At 36.4% G+C, this 23521-nt stretch overlaps 1 protein-coding gene across 1 annotated transcript in view; it reads right to left on the reverse strand.

The window, feature by feature from the left end:
- Positions 1–23521, reverse strand: part of NEMF (nuclear export mediator factor) — a 73455-nt gene that overhangs the window by 9320 nt on the left and 40614 nt on the right. Inside the window, exons 19-26 of the mRNA XM_004371087.2 lie at positions 19237–19349; positions 17823–17880; positions 17071–17129; positions 16862–16982; positions 15207–15486; positions 14449–14491; positions 14227–14276; positions 12284–12437 (exon numbers count right to left, since the gene is read on the reverse strand). Of these exons, the coding sequence (XP_004371144.1) occupies positions 12284–12437; positions 14227–14276; positions 14449–14491; positions 15207–15486; positions 16862–16982; positions 17071–17129; positions 17823–17880; positions 19237–19349 (878 nt within the window). The remainder of the gene's footprint in view (positions 1–12283; positions 12438–14226; positions 14277–14448; positions 14492–15206; positions 15487–16861; positions 16983–17070; positions 17130–17822; positions 17881–19236; positions 19350–23521) is intronic.

Consider the following 23521-nt stretch of genomic DNA (forward strand, 5'->3'; position numbering starts at 1 on the left):
AAGAAATACTAAAGGGAGTCCTCCAGTTAGAAAATCAGTAACATCAGATAACAGCCCAAGACTAAAACAGACGAGAGAACAACCAGGTATTAACCCAGATAGAGAAGTCACAAAAATAAATCAAAGCAAAAACGTTGAAAATAGGAAAACAGAGATGTCAATATGTAAAAGATGACAACATTAAAACAAAGAGGAAGGAATAAAAAATGTAGTCATAGATCTTTCATATGGAGAGGAACTCAAGGCAATATAAAGAAATAAAAGAGTGGTTTAAATATAGATAAACAGGGATAAATATTAACGTAATCACAAAGAAAACTAACAATCCTACACATCAAAATAAAAAACAAGAAAAACATAAAGACTCAGCAAATACAAAATCAACAACAATGAAAAAGATGAAAGGAAAATACATAAAGAAAAATGACTCAGCACAGAAAATTATGTGGAACAAAGAAACTATCGACAGCACCAAAAAAAAGACATCAAAATGATAGCACTAAATGCATACCTATCAATGATTATGCTGAATGTAAATAGACTAAATGCACCAATAAAAGATAGAGAGTGGCAGAATGAATAAAAAAACATGACCTGTCTATATGCTGCCTACAGAGTCACACTGTAGACTTAAAGACATAAACTAAAACTCAGAAGATGGAAAAAAAATATATCAGGCAAACAACAGTCCAAAAAGAGCAGGAGTGGCAATATTAATCTCTGACAAAACAGACTTTAAAGTAAAATCCACCACAAAGGATAAGGAAAGACATTGTATAATGATTAAAGGGTCAATACAAGAGGAGGACATAACCATCAATAAATATTTACACACTCAATGACAGGGCTCCAAAATACATAAAACTCTAACAGCATTGAAAAGAGAGACAGATGGTTCCAATAATAGTAGGAGACTTCAACATACGACTTACAGTGAAGGACAGAACATCCAGAAAGAAGCTCAATACAGACATGGAAGATCCAACGCCACAATCAACCAACTTGACCTCATAGACATATACAGAACACTCCACCGAACAGCAGCTAAGTATACTTTCTTTTCCAAAGTACATGGAACATTCTTCAGAACAGACCACATATTAAGCTATAAAGCGGGCCTTAACAGAATCCAAAGCATCAAAATATTACAAAGCATCTTTTCTGACCATAAAGCCATAGAAGTGGAAATCAATAACAGAAAAAGGAAAAAAATCAAATACATGGAAACTGAACAATATCTTGCTCAAAAACTATTGGGTTATAGAAGAAATTAGGGATAAAATAAAGAAATTCACACAATCGAATGAGAATGAAAACACACTCTACCAGAACCTTTGGGAACAGCAAAAGCAGTGCTCAGAGGTCAATTTATAGCAATAAATGCACATATCCAAAATGAAGGGCCAAAATGAAAATATTAATCCTACAACTTGAAGAACAGAAAAAGAGCAGCAAAAGAAGCCCTCGAGCACCAAAAGAAAGCAAATAATAAAAATCAGAGCAGAATTAAATGAAATAGAAAAACAACTGAAAGAGTTAACAAGACCAAAGGCTGGTTCTTTGAAAAGATCAACAAAATCAATAAACTACCGGCCAAACTGACAAAAAAAAAAACACGAGAAGCAGCAAATAACCTGAATAAGAAATGAGATGGGCGATATCACAACAGACCTAACTGAAATTAAAAGAATCATAACAGAATACTATGAAAAACTGTACTTTAACAAATTAGAAAACCTAGAGGAAATGGACAGATTTCTAGAAACACACCACCTACCTAAACTAACACAATCAGAGGTAGAACAACTAAATAAACCTATAACAAAAGAAGAGATTGAAAAGTTAATTTTAAAAACTCGCTACAAAAGAAAGCTCTGGCCTGGCTTGTTTCACTGGAGAATTCTATCAAACTTTCAGAGAAGAGTTAACATCGTTACTACTAAAGGTACTTCAGAGCACAGAAAAGGATGGAATACTCCCAAACGCATTCTATGAAGCCAGCATGACCCTGATACCAAAACCAAGTAAAGACACCACAAAAAAAGAAAATTATAGACCAATATTCCTCACGAACATAGATGTAAAAATCAACAAAATTTTAGCCAACAGAATTCAACAACATTATTAAAAAAAAAAATTCACCATGACCAAGTGGGATTCTTAACAGGTATGCAGAGATGGTTCAACATTAGAAAAACAATCAATGTTATCCATCACATAAATAAAAGAACCATATGATCTTATCAATTGATGCAGAAAAGGCATCTGATAAAGTCCAACACCCATTCATGATAAAAACTCTCAGCAAAATAGGAATAGAAGGGAAATTACTCAACATAATTAAGGGCATTTATACAAAGCCAACAGCCAACATCATCCTAAATGGAGAGAGTCTGAAATCATTCCCTTTGAGAATGGGAACCAGACAAGGATGCCCTTTATCACCACTCTTATTCAACATTGTGCGGGAGGTCCTATCCAGAACAATCAGGCTAGAAAAAGAAATAAAGGGTATCTAAATTGGTAGGGAAGAAGTCAAAGTATCTCTATTTGCAGATGATATGACTCTTATACACAGAAAACCCCAAAGAATCCACAAGAAAACTACTAGAACTAACAGAAGATTTCGGCAAAGTATCAGGATTCGAGTTAAACATACAAAAATCAGTTGGATTCCTCTACACCAACAAAGAGAACTTCCAAGAGGAAATCACCAAATCAATACCATTTACAGTAGCCCCCAAGAAGATAAAATATTCAGAAATAAATCTAACCAGAGACAGAAAAGACCTACACAAAGAAAACTACAAGACACTACTGCAAGAAATCAAAAGAGACCTGCCTAAGTGGAAAAACATACTTGCTCATGGACAGGAAGACTCAACATTGTGAAAACGTCTACTCTACCCAAAGCGATCTACAGATACAATGCAATCTCGATCCAAATTCCAGTGGCATTTTTTAGTGAGACTAAGAAGCAAATCACCAACTTCATATGGAAAGGGAAGGGAAGAGTTTAAGTAAAGTATTACTGAAGAAGAAGAACAAAGTGGGAGGCCTCACACTACCTGATTTTAGAACCTATTATAGCGCCATGGTAGTTAAAATAGCCTGGTACTGGTACAACAACAGATACACAGACCAATGGAACAGAATTGAAAATCCAGATGTAAATTCATCCACCTATGAGCAGCTGATACTGGACGAAGGCCCAAAGTCCATTAAACGGGGAAAAGAAAGTTTCTTTATCAAACGGTGCTGGCATAACTGGATATCCATCTGCAAAAAATTGAAACAAGACCCATACCTCACACCATGCACAAAAACTAACCCAAAATGGATCAAAGACCTAAACATAAAGTCTAAAATGATAAAGATCATGGAAGAAAAAATAGGGACAACGCTAGGAGCCCTGATACATGGCATAAACAGAATACAAACCATAAGTAACAATGCACAAACACCAGAAGAGAAACTAGGTAACTGGGAGCTCCTAAAAATTAAACAGTTATGCTCATCAAAAGACTTCACCAAAAGAGTCAAAAGACAACCTACAGACTGGGAAAAAATTTTTAGCTATGACAAATCCTATCAGGGTCTAATCTCTAAAATCTACAAGACACTGCAAAACCTCAACAACATAAAGACAAATAACCCAATTAAAAAATGGGCAAAGGATATGAACAGGCACTTCACCAAAGGTGGCTAACACATACAATATGCTCACAATCATTAGCCAGTAGAGAAATGCAAATCAAAACTACAATGAGATATCATCTCACCCCTAATAAGGCTAGCATTAATCCAAAAAACACAAAATAATAAACGTTGGAGAGGTTGTGGAGAGACTGGTACACTTATACACTGTTGGTGAGAATGTAAAATGGCACAACCACTTTGGAAATCGATTTGGCGCTTCCTTAAAATGCTAGAAATAGAAGTACCATATGATCCAGCAATCTTGCTCCTTGGAATATATCTGAGAAATAAGAGCCATCACACGAATAGATAAATGCACACTCATGTTCACTGCTGAATTGTTCACGACAGCAAAAAAGATGGAAACAACCTAGGTGCCCATCAACGGACGAAAGGATAAACAAATTATGGTATATTAACACAATGGAATACTGCACAACGATAAAGAACAAGGAATCTGCAAAAAATCTCATAACATGGATGAATCCAGAACGCATTACGCTGAGGGAAATTAGTCACAAAAGGACAAATATTGTATGACACCAGTATTATAAGAACTCAAGAAATGGTTTACACACAGAAGAAAACATTATTTGATGGTTACGAGGGTGTGGAGGGAGGGAGATGGGCAGGCACTAACTAGATAGTAGTCAAGAATTATCTTAGGTGAAGGCAAGGACAACACACAATACAGGAGAAGTCAGCACAACTGGGCTAAACCAAAAGCTATGAAGTACCCTGAATAACACCAAACACTTCGAGGGACAAAGCAGCAGGGGTGGGGGTCTGGGGACTATGGTTTCACGGGACATCTAGGTCAACTGGCATAACAAAGTTGATTAAGAAAATGTTCTGCATCCTACTTTGGTGAGTGGCGTCTGGGGTCTTAAAAGCTAGCGAGTGGCCACATAAGATCCATCAATTGGTCCCAACTCAACTGGAGCAAAGGAGAATGAAGAACACTAAAGAAACAAGGAAAATATTAGCCCAAGAGACAGAAAGGGCCACAGAAACCAGAGACTCCACCAGCCTGAGACCAGAAGAACTAGATGGTGCTCGGCTACTACCAATGACCGCCCTGAAAGGGAACACAACAGACAGACCCTGATGGAGCAAGAGAAAACTGGGGTGCAGAACTCAAATTCTAGTAAAAAGAGCAGACTTAACGGTCTGACTGAGACTGGAGGGACCCCAGAAGAAGACATGGTCCCCAGAATCTCCGCTAGCTCAGAACTGAAACCATTCCCGTAGCCAACTCTTCAGACAAAGACTAGACTGGACTGTGGGACATAAAATGATACTCGTGAAGAGACTGCTTCTTAGCTCAAGTAGATACATGAGACTTAATGGGCAGCTCCTGTCCGGAGGTGAAATGAGAAGGCAAAAAAGGGACAGGAGCTGGCTGTATGGACACGGGAAATCTGAGGTGGAAAGGAGTGTGCTGTCACATTATAGGGAGAGCAGAAGGATCACACAGCAATGTGTATATAAATTTTTGTATGAGAAAGTGACTTGAACTGTAAACTTTTTCACTTAAAGCACAAAGAAAAAAAAAATACTATTAAGAAAGTAAAACAAGCAAGCCCCAGAGTGTGAAAAGATATTTACAATACATATATCTCAAAAATATGGACCCCAAAAAGGATTTGTATTCAGGATTGCAAAGAATCCCTATACATCAATGAAAGAGACAACCTAATTTAAAAAATGGGCACTTCAAAAAGAAGATATTCATAGGTTTAATAAGTATATGAAAAAGTGCTCAACATCATTAGTCACCAGAATGATTCAAATTGAAGGCAAAATGAGTTATCTGTATATACACACTTAAGTGGCTAAAAACCTAATTAATACCAAGTATTGGTGAGGATGTGGAACAGCTGAAACTCTCAAATACTGTTTGAAGGGAAATTAATACAAGTACTTTGGAAAACATTTTGGCAATATCTACTAAAGCTGAACACAGCATGTCTGCTATGACCTAGCAGTTCCACTCCTAGGTATAGTCAGTCAATAGAAATGCATACTTGGTGGGCCCAAAAGGCATGTACAACAATGTCCATCAAGGGTAAAGTTGGTAAGTAAACTGTGGTAGTTATACAATGGAATGCTATTCAGTAATGGGAATGAACAAACCACTGTTAAATATAACAACATGGATGACTCACACACAATACTGAGTGAATGAAGTCAGATATAGAAAAGTATATATTGTATGATTTCCTTTAATATGAATTTCAAAAACAGGCAGAATAGCCAGAGACTAAAGTCAGAATAATAGTTATTTCTGGTGGGTATACTATTTAGGAAGAGGCAAGAGTGAGCCTTCTGGGGAGCTGGAAACATTTAATTATCTTGATCTGGGTGGTGGTTCACAGATGAGTGTGTAAAAGTTCATAGAGCTAAACACTTAAGATCTGTGCATTTACTATATGTACATTTTATTTAAAAAAAAACTTAAGAGAATATGAATGTCACCATGAAACTGAACCAAGAAATGGAAAACCAGATGAAAAGAACAAATTTCCCTGAAAAATATAACTTGTGAAAGAACAGAAAACCCGAAATGAACCTGTAATCACTAAAGAAATGGAATTATACTTAAAAATCTGCCCACAAATACCAAAACATCAGCGTCAGTTTTATCAGGCTCTCCATTTTATACAAATTCCAGAGAACAGAAAAAGAGGAAAGGTCTCAAACTTATTTGATGAAACTGGTACAGCCTACATACCAAAATCAGGCAACGGCAGTATAAGAAAGTAAAATTACAGGCCAATTTAATAGGTTCTCTCAAGTAATTTGCTACATTAACCAATTAAAGAAGGAAAAAATCACCAATAGATACAGAAAAAGCATCCAGTAAAATTTAACTCTCATTATTAAAAATAATAAAGAACATCTACCAACAACTCAACGGAAACATCCCATAATGATAAAAATCTTAGAAGTAGTATCTTTAATGTAATTTACATGACAAAGATGCACACTATTACTACTAGTATTTCTATGCAACACTGTACTAATGTCTGAACCAGTGTGAAAAAATATATGGGGACAATAAATAAAAGACATCAGGACTAGAAGAAACAAACACCGTTAGTTGCAGGCAATATGACTACCTAAAGATTAAGTATTAAAAATAGTAAATGTTTAATAAGATTGCTTATTACTAGATCAATGTATGAAAACTGTCTTCTCACACACTAACAACTAGGAAATGAAAGTTTTTAAATATACTATTTACAAAAAAACAATAAAAACTATAAGGAAAATTACAAGGTACCTAGGAATAGAAAAGCTGTGTTAAAGACTCCTATGGAATATAATCTACACAATGGAGACACAGTCCACATTCAAAGACAGGAAGGCTCAGTGTTGTAAAGATGAAAATTCCCTACAAAATAATCTAAAACTGTAATGCTTTTTAGTAAAAATTCTATCAGGATTTGTTTTGGAACTTAAACTATTTATCTGCAGAACTGAATATTCCATTATAAATGCACCATATTATCTGACCAATTCTATATTGTTGGACATTTAGATTATTTTTGTTTTGGGTTTTTTTTTTTTTTTTGCTATTCCAAATATCAACTTGATGAATATCCTTTGTGTGTACCCACGATTTTTTTTTTTTAGGATAAATTCCTAGAAGTGGAATTGCTAAGTCAGAGGCTAGACTCATTGATGGGAATCCCCATGGTGTACATGCAAACATCTACTGAATGATTAACATGTAGTATCTACTATTTGATGCATGAAAAAAACTCCCCCTTTCACTGTCGACATTACTTTTTTTCAGATTTGCTATTTGCCTTTCAATTTTATTTATGGTTCTTCTACCCATGCAGAATTTACTTTGGTATTATTTTCACATAATTAGCCACTAATTATTGAATATTTCACATCTTCCCAAATGATCTACAATATTTTATGACATACTAAATTCTTAAAATATACGGTTAATGGTCCTAGGTCTGAATTTTATTGTTTCTCTTTTCTGACTGTGTTGTTAGGTGCCATTGACTTGGTTCCGACTCATAGCGACCCTACATACAACACTACTAAACACTGCCTGGTCCTGTACCATCCTCCAATCACTGTTATGCTTGAGCCCATTGTGGCAGCCACTGTGCCAATCCATCTCGTTGAGGGTCGTCGTCTTTTTTACTGACCCTCCGCTTTACCTAGCATGATGTCGTTCTCCAGGGACTGGTCCCTCCTGATAACATGCCCAAAGTATGTGAGATGAAGTCTCGCCATCCTTGCTTCTAAGGAGCATTCTGGCTGTACTTCTTCTAAGAAAGATTTGTTCTTTCTTTGGGCAGTCCATGGTACATTCAATATTCTTGGCCAACACCACAACTCAAAAGAGTCAATTCTTCTTTGGTCTTCCTTATTCATCATCCAGCTTTCACATGCATCTGAGGCAACTGAAAACACCAAGGCTTAGGTCAGGTGCACCTTAATCCTCAAAGTTACATCTTTGCTTTCGAACACTTTAAAGAAGTGTTTTGCAGCACATTTGCCCAGTGCAATGCGTCTTTTGATTTCTTGACTGCTGCTTCCATGGGTGTTGATTGTGGATCCAAGTAAAATGAAATCCTTGACAACGTCAATCTTTTCTCCATTTATCATGATGTTGCTTACTGGTCCAGTTGTGAGGATTTCTGTTTTCTTTATGTTGAGGTATAATCCATACTGAAGGCTGTAGTCTTTGATCTTCATCAGTAAGTGCTTCAAGTCCTCTTCACTTTCAGCAAGCAAGGGTGTGTCATCAGTATAAATGCAGGTTGTTAATGAGTCTTCCTCTAATCTTGACGCTGTGTTCTTCATATAGTCCAGCTTCTCGGATTATTTGCTCAGCATACAGATTGAATAAATATGGTGAAACGATACAAACCTTGACGCACACCTTTCCTGACTTTAAACGACACAATATCCCCTTGTTCTGTCCAACAACTGCCTCTTGATCTATGTACAGGTTCCTCACGAGCACAATTAAATGTTTTTGAATTCCCATTCTTCACAATGTTATTCATAATTTGTTATGATCCACATAGTTGAATGTCTTTGCATAGTCAATAAAACACAGGTAAACATCTTTCTGGTATTCTCTGCTTTCAGCTAGGATCCATCTGACATCAGCAATGATATCCCTCATTCCACATCCTCTTCTGAATCCAGCTTGAATTTCTGGCAGTTTCCAGCTCATGTACTGCTACAACCACTTTTGAATGATCTTCAGCAAAATTTTACTCATCTGTTATACTAATGATCTTATTCGATAATTTCACATTTGGTTGGATCACCTTTCTTAAGAATACGTAGAAATATGGATCTCTTCCAGTCGGTTGGCCAGGAAGCTGTCTTGCAAATTTCTTGCCAAAGACAAGTGAGCACTTCCAGCACTGCATCCGTTTATTGAAACATCTCAATTGGTATTCTGTCAATTCCTGGACACTTTGTTTTTCAGCAATGTCTTCAGTGTAGCTTGGACTTCTTCAGTACCATCAGTTCTTGATTATATGCTACCTCCTGAAATGTTTGAACATTGACTAATTCTTTTTGGTACAGTGACTCCGTGTATTCCTTCCCATCTTCTTTTGATGCTTCCTGCATCATTTGGTATTTTGCCCACAGAATCCTTCAGTATTGCAACTCGAGGCTTGAATTTTTTCTTCAGTTCTTTCAGCTTGAGAAATGCCAAGTGAGTTCTTCCCTTTTGGTTTTCTAACTCCAGGTCTTTGCACATGTCATCATAATACTTTACTTTGTCTTCTCAAGCTGCCCTTTGAAATGTTCTGTTCAGTTCTTTGACTTCATCATTTCTTACATTTGTTATAGCTACTCAACGTTCAAAACAAGTTTTCGAGTCTCTTCGGACATCCATTTTGGTCTTTTCTTTCTTTCCTATCTTTTTAATGACCTCTTGCTATCTTCATGTATGATGTCCTTGATGTCATCCCACAACTCATCTGGTTTTCAGTCATAAGTGTTCAATACATCAAATCTATTCTGGAGATGGTCTCTAAATTCAGTGGGATATACACAAGGTCGTACTTTAGTTCTCATGGACTTGTTCTAATTTTCTTCAGCTTCAACTTGAACTTGCATATGAGCAATTGATGGTCTGTTCCGCAGTTGGCCCCTGGCCTTGTTGTGACTGATGATATTGAGCTTTTTCATCGTCTCTTTCCCCAGATGTAGTAGATTTGATTCCCATGTATTCCATCCAGCAAGGTCCACGTGTACATTCACCGTTTATGTTGTTGAAAAAAGGTATTTGCAATGAAGTCGCTGGTCTTGCAAACTTCTATCATGTGATCTTCAGTGCCGTTTCTATCGCCACGGCCGTATTTTCCAACTCCCAATCCTTCTTGTTTCCAACTCTTGCATTTCAATCACCAGTAATTATCATCCTGTGCTAATACCATACTCATTTAATAAATCTAATATTAAATGCATTATTACCTCATAGGGAAATTCCTCCTTATTAATCTTTTTCAAGATTTTCTTGGCTATTCTCTAGAATTAACTCTTTCAAAGGAATTTCAGAATTATTTTACCAAGTTAATTAAAATCTCACTTAATTCTGATTGAAACGTTGAATTTATATATTAATATGAATTTATAGTTTTATTATATTGAATCTTCCTTCCATATGTATAACATGTCCCTCCATTTTTCTGAGGCTCACTAGAAAAAAGCACAGGAAATTCTGACCACTATGGATAGAAGAAAGATCATAAAATAATCTTTGTAAGACTTCAAGGGAATTTAACTTAAAAAGATAGTGAATCTAAGATACAACTACTGGTCTCTATGCATTCAGAGTAAAAGAGAAGGAAGGAAACCAAAGACTCAGAGAAGAATCAGTTCACAAGACTAACAGTCTACATGAACCAGACCACATCTACCCTGAGACCAGAAAAATTAGATGGTGCCCACGTACTAATACCAACAATTCTGATCAGGAACACAACAGACGGATCCTGATAGAATGGGAGCAAAATGTGGAGCAGAACTCAAGTTCTTAAAAAAGTCCAGACTTACTGGACCAGTTGAGACTAGAGGACTCCCTAAAACTATAGCTCTGAGATACTATTTAAACCTTGAACCAAAACTCTTCCACGAGGTCACCTTTAGCTAAACAAAGACGGGCTCATAAAATAAACATCATCTGTGAATACTGTCCTCCTTTAAAAAATCAGCTATGTAAGATCAAATGGTCAACATTTACTCAAAAGCAAAGACGATAAGGCAAGGGGGTGGGGAAATTAGATTACTGGAAATGGAACAACAAGAATGGAAATAACGAGAAAACTGACAAACACTAAAAAATGTAAACCTAATTTGCTGTGTGAACTATCACAGAAACACAATAAAATATTTTAATTAGAAAAAAAAGATACACTGACATATTAGCCTACAATTCCCTACCTACACTGCATTATATAAAAGTATATTCTATACCCACTACCTCTTCCTTCATAACCCACCTTTAATAAACTACTTAAGAACTCTGACCAAAACCGCATTAATAACTGAAAAACAAACTTCTAAATTAGCAATTGTTGTTAGCTGTTGTCAAGTCGATTCCGACTTACAGCGACCTTATACACAACAGAACGAAACGACCTTATGTACAAAAGAATGAAATGTTGCAGAGTCCTGCATCATCCTCACAATTGCCAGCATGTTTGAGTCCACAGTTGCAGCTATTAAGCCAGTTCCTCTCACCAAGGGTCTCCCTTGCCCTAGCTGGCCCTCTATTTCACCAAACATGATGTTCTCCTCTAGCAACTGATCCCTCTTGATGACTTGTCCAAAGACAATGAGTTGGACAGTTTTCTTGTGATCCATTAGATTTTCACTGGCTAATTTTCAGAAGTACATTGCCAAGTCTTTCTTCCTAGTCTGTCTTAGCCTGGAAGCTCTGCTGAAATCTGTCCACTATGGTTGACCCTGCTGGTATTTTAAATACTGGTGGTATAGCTTCCAGCATCACAGAAATACACAAGCCACCACAGTATGACAAACTGACAGACGGGTGGTAGAAACTAGCAATAAAGGCCTAGAAATATTCCAGCTCTGCCACTCTCCAGCTGGGTGACTTTGGTAAATCACAACCTCCTATTCCTTTTCTACATAAAATTAGTGCTTCTGTCTAGATGATCTTAAAAGTCTAAGGAATACAGTAAAACCTGTGAAAGCTGAAGCACAACGACTGCCTTGTTTTTCTGGGTCTCACAAGTTTTCTGCCTTTGGCAGAGTGTGGTCTTACCACTTTTCTATCACTCATTTTAGTAGAAAATATTTGAGTCTTCCTTCTCTGATAGGTTTCCACCTTACACAGCTTCCAGCTTTCGCAGGTTTTACTGTATGTAAGAGCCATTTCTACGTTCCTTAAACATTGTATATTTTCAGCTAATTTTCAAAGAAGTCACACAAGTCTTATTTTTTGTCTTCATTTCCTGTTTCACCTGAACTTTAAGAAGGTAAGAGGAACCTCACAACTTCATTTGTGAACCACATTTTACTAACTTTAACAGTTCAAGTCAAAGCTTATTAAACCCTATACCTTTTGTCCTCGCTTCACTGGCTGCCCAGCTGGAAAATTTTTGCTTGTGTTCTGATGAGTCTCACTGTGCAGGGCACTTTCTTTTTCTTTGTCCTTTCCCTCTATCTCTTCTAAATCCCCTGAATCATTTGGAAGCTTTTTCTTCTTCATTTCCCTATAAAGAAATGGAACAGAAACATGTATAATTCTCAGAATTTCAAATGCTTAGTTTCCTAAAAAAATATTACATGTAAAATATGTAAAAGAACGCGGCTTCTCTCCTTAACTTGACTATCACTCAACTCATCATACAGGAATAAGCTAAAAAAATTTCATCTCTCATGGATTTATCATTCTGTCATCCAGGATAAACACCCTGCCACCCTTGACTTATCCTTACTCACTAGCCATATTCAGTCCCTAAACACCCTGATGGCCAGCGACTGGGATTTGTGGTCTTTGTATTAACACGGCCTTGTAGATTGTAGGCATTCAACAACACATTTGTTGATTGGTTGGTTGAGTGAATAAATGAATTAAAAAAAGACAGAGATCAATAGAATTTCCCCTCCTCCCTAATTTCATTTATACTTTTCATGTGCAACCTCTATTCTCAATGCCACTGCCCTAATCAAGTCCTCATCACCTCCTACCCAGACTTCCTCCAGTGTTCCTCCTGTAACCTGTTCTATATACCAAGAACGAACCAAACCAGTTGACATCAAGTCGATTCAAACTCATGGTGACCCCATGTGTTGCGGAGTAGAACTGTGCTCCTATGGTTTTCAAGACTGTGAACTTTTGGAAGCAGATTGCCAGGACTTTCTTCCAAGGCACCTCTGAGTGGGTTCAAACAGCCAATCTTTCACTTAGTAGTCCAGTGCTTAACCATTTGCACCACCCAGGGAGAGTCCTGTTGTGCATACACTTCTATATTGATCTTCCTTAACTGTTTACCTTTTGTCACATTCCCTTCAAAATTTTTCCAAGGTCCTCCTCAAATTACTTTCAGGATTAAGTCCAAAATCCTTATCTTGTCATTCAAAGTTCTCCAATTTTGGTCCACAGTCACTTATCCAATCTTATCATCTACCAGTTCACAAATATGAACTTTCTGCCCCTTTCACTTCAGTCTATCATTTCCCAAAATACTGTTCACATTACTTCCAACCCCCACTTTGTTCATGCTAATCCTCCTTAGAGTTCCTGTCCTCCTTATCTTAATTTACCTAAGTGCTAATGTATGTTCAAGGTATACTTCTGATGGTTATTTCCTCAAACACCTCAACTCACAGAAATCTTTCACTCTTCAATGACTGTATCACTTTCCGACAAAACTATTTGCGTGTTTATGGCTATTGTCTGAAAACAGGACTCAAAAGCTTCTTAAAGACATGGACTTTATATTTTACCTCTTTGTACAATTAGTATCTAGCACAGTGCCATGTACTCACAGAGTTCTCTATAAATGTTTAATAATTATTTTTCTCAAACAAAAGGGCCTTACTGTCCATTCTAGTCTAGGGCCACTTCCTGGAATGCTTCACTATTCCTAGTCCTTCCCGTCCTACAGCAGCTGTCCCAGATGTCCCCTTCCTCCTGCCCGTCTTTCTACTTGCCTCCTGAGACCTGCTATTTAAAAAAAAAAAGTCTCTCTTACATAAACCTTTCCTAATTAATTTCAAGCAATCCTGTTTGTTCCTGTCATTATCCTAGAACCAGCCTGTCTATTTAAAACACTATCATCATTACTGTACATATTCATGTAATGCAGATTTAACTTGTGTTACCAGACCTATCTCACTGATCATAGTGACAGACTAGGGTCCTATAATAGAAAAGTTAAATCTTGATAATTTTAATACAGTATGTCTTTAGAACAGTCAAGTGCTCTGTCACAGTAGGGTTGTCACTTAAAAAAAAAAATTACATCGTTTTTGGTTAGATAACTCAAATATGTTTACCTTCTTTCTTTGGCTGACAAATGTCTCCGGCTCTGTAATTTGCTGTCACTCTATTAAAATTGAAACAAAAAACAAGCAAATATAAACAACAACATCACTACGATTAATTTTTCAATTAAAAGTTTTCAATTTTAATTTTTCAAAATTTCAAGTAAAATTAAAAAGTAGAAAATTACTCTTTTAATTGAGAATAGTTTTCATAAAACTTTGAGAACAGCTTACCAAATTAGAAGATTCCTCTTTTGAAGCCAATTTCTGGAGGGACCTATGAAAACAAGCAGAAAGAGGAGTTTGCTAGCCATTATAAAAGGCATTCATAAAGTCTCAAAACATTCCCATATCATACTCTTAATTATAGGCAATCCTATAAATTTTGAAATTTGGTAAAATTAGAAAAAATGTAATCAAATTGCTCATCTTCATACTTATACACACACATTCTTAAGTAGCTGACATGTACTGAACACTTATCATGTGCCAGGCACTACGACATGCTTTACACGCATTTAAACTTCATTAAAACTCTACGCAGGGGGCACTACTTCATTTTAACCAAGAAGGAAAACTGAAGGTTAGGTGATAGAATAACTTGCCCAAAGACATAGACTAGGACTCAGTTCTGGTGTTTGACTCCTAAGCCGTTCTTAACAACCCCAGTGATAATGCTTTTATAACTAGAGTATTTCTCACTTGGCGATCAGTAGACATTTAAGGCTAAAACACCTTAATTTTTTAATGGAGTTACCTTTATTATTAGTATTCATAACCATTTACTTGTTTCTACTTTGACCTAGGTTGGCCACTTTAAATTTACTATATTTTTCTGTCCTGAGTCCTTGGAATATCTTTAGAGACATTTACCCCCTGAATCAAATGGTGGGAAAATAAGACGACCATAGGATAATGGAAGGTAAAGTCAATCTTGGTATTAACTTTGTAAGGGTTAACTCATCATCATTCCCAATACGGCTTTTAATTACCTTTGGGATTGAAGATGCGACAAGTCAATGGTAGTATCAGGATAATTTAATATCTCTTCCTCTTCATCCTTCATTTCACCAACCAGCTCCTCATCTTTTACCACTTCTTCAGATTCTCCTTCATCCTCAGAACTTTCCTCCTGAATCAGGTCCTCATTTAGCTCATCTCCACCACTCTGAACAGTAATGCCCTCTTGGTCAATCTGAGTCATGAGTTCTATTTCTACAGGAGTTTCATGTAATTCGTCTTTACCCTCTTCACTGCTACTGTCACCTCCATCTGCAGAATCACCATAAGCAAAGTCAGAGTGGGACTGCCACAGCAAAACTAGATGATTTCCTTGAAAACATCAAAAAATATTATACTACTATTTCCCCAAAAGATCACCAGAAAAACGCCTAATCGTCTCTAAAGGGTACTCTTAGAATAAAGAATAATCTGTATCATGAATAATATGTTGGACAAAATGATCTCTAAGATCCTTTATCATAATAAATTTCTTAAGACACTGCAACTATTTCTGCAATGAAAACCATAACTCGCCTTCATTAGGTATTTTCAAAAAGTAGGACAATGAAAGTAGTTCTATAAATTAGCTACTTTTATTATAATTTGCACATGAGAACTGAAATGAGATTAATACTAGCAAGTACTCATACTTTTACAATAGTAAAATCCTGTCTAGTATTAATACACTGTCTAGTAATAATAATACAGTCTTCAGAACCATAGAGACATAGAGCTGAGCTATACCATTCACCACCTGGATGACCCTGAGCAAGTTACTTTTCTTAAGTTCAACTGCCTCACCTATAAAATGCGATGTCATCACCTATTCTGAGACTCAAAATAAAAAATAATATAAATAAAGCACTTCAGACAGTACTAGGGACATGATAAGCATTCATTAAATGGAATGTTGTAGTACCAGTCATAAATGAATGCAGTATTACTCTAAAAGGAATAACCCTAGGAGAGAGAATAACTGCAAAAATCAAATTTAGAGGGCTTAATTTCCCTAGTTCTTTTAAAACTCCATTGCTGTCGAGTCGATTCCAACTCATAGTAACTCTATAGGACAGAGCAGAACTGCCCCATAGGGTTTTCAAGGAGCAGCTGGTGGATCTGAACTGCCAACCTTTCGGTTAGCAGCCAAATGCTCAACCACTGCTCCACCAGGGCTCCAAGTTCCTTTAGGTAAGTAAATAAAATCTTCAGCAACCACACCTGCTCTTTACTTGAAGCAAATAAATTATTAAGTCTTTAAATTTTGCATCACTTCTCATTCCTAAACCCAAAAGTAAATGCTAACTCATATATACTTGAGTCTATATGAGTTGGAATCAACTCAACGGCAATGGGTTTGGTTTTTTCTTGGTTATATGTGTTAAGCACACTTATGCATTATTAAACATTGAAGTTTTATTATATAAATAGTATACTGAAGTGTATTAGTCATGGCTCTAATTAAATACTTTGTAATTTACTAGAATAAGTATATATGATATTTCCAAAAACAAAACTCAGTAAATCATGACACCAAGTGTTGTTTTAAAATTTCAATTATCCCAAATGAGACATGATCTTCTAAGGAAGGATTTAGAAGCAAAACTAGACAATACTGCAAACAAATTTATTAAAATTCATAAAATACCTAGTTGTTCCATCTCTTCTGATATAAGCTCACTTGTGCAACTTGCCAATGTCTCCATATCTTCATCCTGCACTCTGACTTTTCGTTCACTCCGGTGTCTCCAAACACAGGACTCATCTACCTATAGAAAGAATTCTTTTCACTGATGAAGCTTTATGTAAGACTAATGAAAATCAGAAGAAAAAAACAACCAAGAAGCTAAAAAGTACCTTAAAGAGGAAGCTAAACCCCATCATTAGATATGAAGGAGGAAGAAAATTCTTTTTTCCTATAAAAGATAATACATATAAATGTTTTAAAAATCAGCTTCATCCGTTTTTTGCTTGCAAAATACCTGACACCAATGGTCACACTGATTTTGTCCTTTACTCTATCATGAAGGAACATTTCCCATTAACAAAATCTGGCACTATATAGGAACAGTAACTGAGAAGAAAAAATATATATGCATGTTTGCCCTCATCTTTTGGGTTAAACCATGAATAATCTATTTTAAGGAAAAAAGGTCAGGCTATGTTTTCTTAGGAGCCCTGGTAGTGCAGTGGTTAAGGGCCTGGCTGTTAACCGAAAGGTTGGCGGTTCAAACCCACCAGCCACTTCGAGGGGCAAAGATGTGGCAGTCTGCTTCTGTAAGGATTTACAGCCTAGGAAACTATGAGAGCAGTTCTACTCTGTCCTACGGGGTCACTATGAGTCAGAATCGACTTGACAGCACACAACAACAACGCTTTCTTACCGGTATAACTTTAAACTATGCGAAAGCACATTTTCATCAATAAAAATATATTAAACAAATATTAAATTGGCCACACAAAGGCAAAACTTCCCTTATTTCCTAAGAGACTGCTTATATAAAGCCAGTGTAATCAGTTTCCATGCTAAGAATATTAGTAGATGCTCCTCAAACCTGTCTCCAAATCTATTGACAAATTTAGGGGTATTTTTCATGTCATGCCATTACCTCTTATCATGAAGCTTCCTGTTGTCAAATATTCTCCAGTTGGTGCTGTTTTGGACACCTGAGTAACAAAAGAATATATCAGACTCTTGTCTTGAGAAAGACTCAGTTTTTTCATTCAAAAGGAAAAAGAAAGGTAAAATTCCAGCAAGCAGCAAGCACTGTGTTCTGAAAAGTTTATATAATTTAGCAGAAACTTTTAATACTGATGGGATACATATCCTTCAGTGATAAGATATACTTCTGACAGTTAACAAAGAAAGAAATAATGACGGATCCACCACATCAATAATTTTCAGATTCCAAAGACTAGAACTAAGCTGGTCTACATGTCGTCTTCACCATAAGATATAATGGGAAAAATAAGGATAGTTTAATAAGTCATCATAAAGCTATATTTACTTAAATACTATATTTTTATTAAATAAAATCCTTTTCTGAGATACCTTTTTTTGGTATTATCCTTTCATTTTAGGAAATAAAGTTAATAACAGACTTTAAAAATGTATTTTAATTTAGCAAAACAGAAAGTGGGCAAATTTATTCCACAATCTTTTAAATGCATCTGTGAAACTCCCAGATCTGAGAATATCTTCATTAGTGATAAACAGTTGTCTTAACAGTGAGAGGCTAAAAGCATACTAAATTTCATTTTAAAAAAGAAAAAAAAAAAACTTTCACATTTAAAAATTAAAACCACTTTTGTAACAGTACACAGGCAGAAAATATTATAATCCAGAGTGATATTAATTTCCTAAAAACTAGCACAGTACATCAGTTACCAATGACTATAAATAGAAATGAACTAAATCTAAGGGAGGAGAGTGGTAGTGAACCCTCCTTATTCTTCTGCATAGTTTTAGGATCTTGTGTGAGTACACAGCTACATCATTAACAATTATAATTCTTGAAAGCATGAAATCAATAGAACTGTGAAATCACCATCATCAAATAAAACAGCATTAACCACAAAGGAGGGTAGTTACCCAAAACAAATGAATTTAAAAACCACTGGATACACCTACTTTCCTGAAAAGCCAAAGAGAATTCTGAAAACTCCAACAACGATGAACAGAAGAAGCCCTTTTAGATTAATAGACCAGTCATACTTATAACATTCTTTATCCCACAGACTGCTTGGATCACTCTCTCCCTTCATTTAGATCTCTGCTCAAATCTTACCTTCCCAGAGACACCTTCTCCGATACTTTTATTTAAAATGGGAGTCCCTATCACTCTCTATGCCCTTACCCCATTTTTTACCTTTACAATACTTGTTACTTGATACTGTATCTGTATTTGTGACCACCACCAAAATGAAAGCTCCATCAAGGTAGGTACTTTGTCTTCCATGTTCACTTCAATACTCTCAAATACTGGCACACTGTAGCTCTTAATAAATTAAGAGCCTTATTACCTGATGATGGTACACCCACCAAGCACTAGTGATAACTCGTGCATCCCAAGCAGCACTATAGCAAAGAGCCATTGTACCAGCTTCAGTCAAGGTCCGAGGTGGGATCGGTTCTCCTGCAAAAACAGTGCTACAATTATTCAGATACCAAAGTAAGATTTGCTACAGATATGAAAAGATATGAAAATCATATACAGTATGAAAGGTTCAATTCTCTTGTACCTTAAGTATTAAAACCACATTTTTATTTCAGTATTATAAGAAGTTACTATTTTTATTAAAAAATGCATTTGCATGGTGGATTTACTTTTAAATCGTCTACCTATATGAAGTCAGAGAAAAAAAATTCTCTCACATGAATACTTTTAACTTAATTACAGAAAAAATAATTTAGGAAACTGAACAACACCTTGCTCAAAAAATACTGGGTTATAGAAGAAATTAAGGACGGAATAAAGAAATTCACAGAATCAAATGAGAACGAAAACACATCCTACCAGAACCTTTGGGAACAGCAAAAGCAGTGCTCAGAGGTCAATTTATAGCAATAAACACACACATCCAAAAAGAAGACAGGGCCAAAATCCAAACATTAACCCTACAACTCGAACAAACAGAGTGCAGCAAAAGAAGCCCTCAGGCACCAGAAGAAAGCAAATAATAAAAATCAGACCAGAATTAAATAGAGAATAGAAAAACAATTGAAAGAGTTAACAAGACCAAAAGCTGGTTCTTTGAAAAGAGCAACAAAATCGATAAACCACTGGCCAAACTGACAAAAGAAAAACAGGAGAAGCAGCAAATAACCTAAATAAGAAATGAGATGGGTGGTATCGCAACAGACTCAACTGAAATTAAAAGTATCATAACAGAATACTATGGAAAATTGTACTCTAACAAATTAGAAAACCTAGAGGAAATGGACAAATTTCTAGAAACACACTACCTACCTAAACTAACACAAACAGAGGTAGAACAACTAAATAAACCTATAACAAAAGAAGAGATTGAAAAGATAATTAAAACATTCCCAACAAAAAAAAAGCCCTGGCCTGGACGATTTCACTGGAGAATTCTACCAAACTGTCAGAGTAGAGTTAACATCACTACTACTACTAAAGGTATTTCAGAGTACAGAGAAGGATGGAACACTCCCAAACTCATTGTATGAAGCCAGCATAACCCTGATACCAAAGCCAGGTGAAGACACCACAAAAAAAGAAAATTACAGACCAATATCCCTCATGAACATAGATGCAAAAATCTTCAACAAAATTCTAGCCAACAGAATTCAACATATCAAAAAAATATTATACCATGACCAACTGGGATTTATACCAGGTATGCAGGGATGGTTCAACATTAGAAAAACAATCAATGTAATCCATCACGTAAATAAAACAAAAGACAAGAACCACATGATCTTATCAATTGATGCAAAAAAGGCATTTGACAAAGTCCAACACCCATTCATGATAAAAACTCTCAGCAAAACAGGAATAGAAGGGAAATTACTCAACATAATTCAGGGCATTTATACAAACCCAACAGCCAACATCATCCTAAATGGAGTCTGGAAGCATTCCCCTTGAGAAGAGGAACCAGACAAGGATGCCCTTTATCACCACTCTTACTTGACACTGTCCTGGAGGTCCTACACAGAGCAATTAGGCTAGAAAAAGAAATAAAGGGCATCCAAATTGGTAAGGAAGACGTAAAAGCATCTCTATTTGCAAATGATATAATCTTACACATAGAAAACCCCAAAGAATCCACAAGAAAACTACTAGAACTAATAGAAGATTTCAGCAAAGTTATCAGGATACACGCTAAACATGCAAAAATCAGTTGGATTCCTCTACACCAACAAAGAGAACGTCCAAGAGGAAATCACCAAATCAATATCATTTACAATAGCCCCCAAGAAGATAAAATACTTAGGAACAAACCTAACCAGAGACGTAAAAGAGCTACACAAAGAAAACTACAAGACACTACTGCAAGAAACCACAAGAGACCTGCATAAGTGGAAAAACATACCTTGCTCATGGATAGGAAGACTCAACATTGTGAAAATGTCAATTCTACCCAAAGCTATCTACAGGTACAATGCAATCCTGACTCAAATTCCAATGGCATTTTTTAGTGAGATGGAGAAACAAATCACCAACTTCACATGGAAAGGAAAAGGAAGGGTAAGTAAAGCATTACTCAACAAGAAGAATAAAGTGGGAGGCATCACACTACCTGATTTGAGAACCTATTACACCGCCATGGTAGTCAAAACAGCCTGGTACTGGTACAACAACAGATACATAGACCAATAGAACAGAACTGAGAATCCAGACAGAAATTCATCCATCTATGAGCAGCTGATATTTGACAAAGGCCCAAAGTCTGTTAAATGGGGAAAAGACAGTTTCTTTAACTAATGGTGCTGGCATAACTGGATATCTGTCTGCAAAAAATTGAAACAAGACCCATACTTCACACCATGCACAGAAACTAACTCAAAATTGATCAAAGACCTATATATAAAATCTAAAACGATAAAGATCACGGAAGGAAAAACGGACAACGCTGGGAGCCCTGATACATGGCATAAACAGAATAGAAACCATAAGTAACAATTCACAAACACCAGAAGAGACACTAGATAACTGGGAGCTTCTAAAAATTAAACACTTATGCTCATCAAAAGACTTCACCAAAAGGGCAAAAAGACAACCTACAGACTGGGAAAAAATTTTTGGCTACAACAAATCCGATCAGCGTCTGATCTGTAAAATCTACAAGATACTGCAAAACCTCAACAAAAAGACAAATAACCCAACTGAAAAATGGGCAAAGGATATGAACAGGCACTTCACCAAAGAAGACACTGACTTTAGGCTTCTAAAACACACGGGCAATACTTGAGACCTACTGGTGCTTCATGGGGTCATATCAAAAAGTGAAACTAAAGAATAAAGTATACTGAAGTCAGTAAGACATTCAAACTATATAGATTCCTTATAATTTACTGTTACTGAGTTAAGAAGTAAAGAGATGCAAGAAGGAAAAAGAAAACACACCGCAGAACTCATTACAGGTTATCCAAAAATCACTGGTATGCAGCCTGCCCTAGCAGAGTAGCTTCCCCAGCCTGCTGCATTAGAAAAAAACAACCAAAAAAACAAACCAAACCCATTGCCACTGAGTCAATTCTGACTCACAGTGACCCTATAGCATACAGTAGAACTCCCCACAGGGTTTCCAAGGAGCACCTGGTGGATTCAAACTGCTGACCTTTTGGTTAGCAGCCAAGCTCTTAACCACTGCACCACCAGGGCTGCATAGTAATCCCAAAATTACTAGCAAAAAAAGAACAATATTAGAATGAGGTTTAGTTCTAAACTGACTGTGTCTTAATTATCTCCATTCTAGCATTCTCAGGAGAATCCTATCTATGATTCAGGCAATAAAGACAGCCACATACGAATGGTTCATTTCTTGATCTATTCTGAATGCCTTCACATCCAACGCCTGCTAGTTCTCTCTTAAGTAGACAAGACTGGTTGAGGTACAGGCAGAGGTATCTTCAGTTTTACCATCCTTTCAACTATCTTGTTGTGCTGACTTAACATCCTTATTCTACTCCTCCTGTAGGCAAGGCCATCTCTGATCTGCCGTAAGATCTTTCCTATCAGGCTTTTGGAGTGGACGTTCTGGAAGATGGGAAAGGGTTTTGGTACCAGGGTTAAGAGGTAAGTTACTAAGGTCCTTTATTAACATTTCTGAGGAGAAAAGATGAGAAGTAGAATCATCCTGAGAATTTTCTCCAGGGGGCATATGGAAAGACTCAGGGGCCAAGGTTGGGTTAAGCTTCTATGGTAGGCCCATGGTGGTCTAGTCACAGCTTGAAGCTTCTCCGCGATCTCTGTCTGACCAGAGAGGTGATGCGCATGGCTTTCGAACTGCTACAAGATAGCCTGGAAAGAATTATAGCCCAGAAACGGCTACAAAAATCTCAAACTCCAACAAACAGTGGTGAGAGAAAGAGCTGGCCCTATTTCCTTACTGACCTTCTGCCTAGTTTTTCTATCCATTATTGAAAGTGGAGCATTGAAATCTCCAACTATTATTGTTAAACTGTCTGTTTCTCCCTTCAATTCTGTCACTTAATCTATATATTTTGGGGCTGTATTGTTAGGTGCGTATGTGTCTACAGCTGTTATGATTTTCTTGATGGATTGATCCTTTTATCATTAGAAAATGTCCTTCTGTCATGGATTGAATTGTGTCCCCA

This window comes from Trichechus manatus, unplaced genomic scaffold (assembly GCF_000243295.1).
Source record: "Trichechus manatus latirostris isolate Lorelei unplaced genomic scaffold, TriManLat1.0 scaffold00010, whole genome shotgun sequence".
Taxonomy (NCBI): Eukaryota; Metazoa; Chordata; class Mammalia; order Sirenia; family Trichechidae; genus Trichechus; species Trichechus manatus.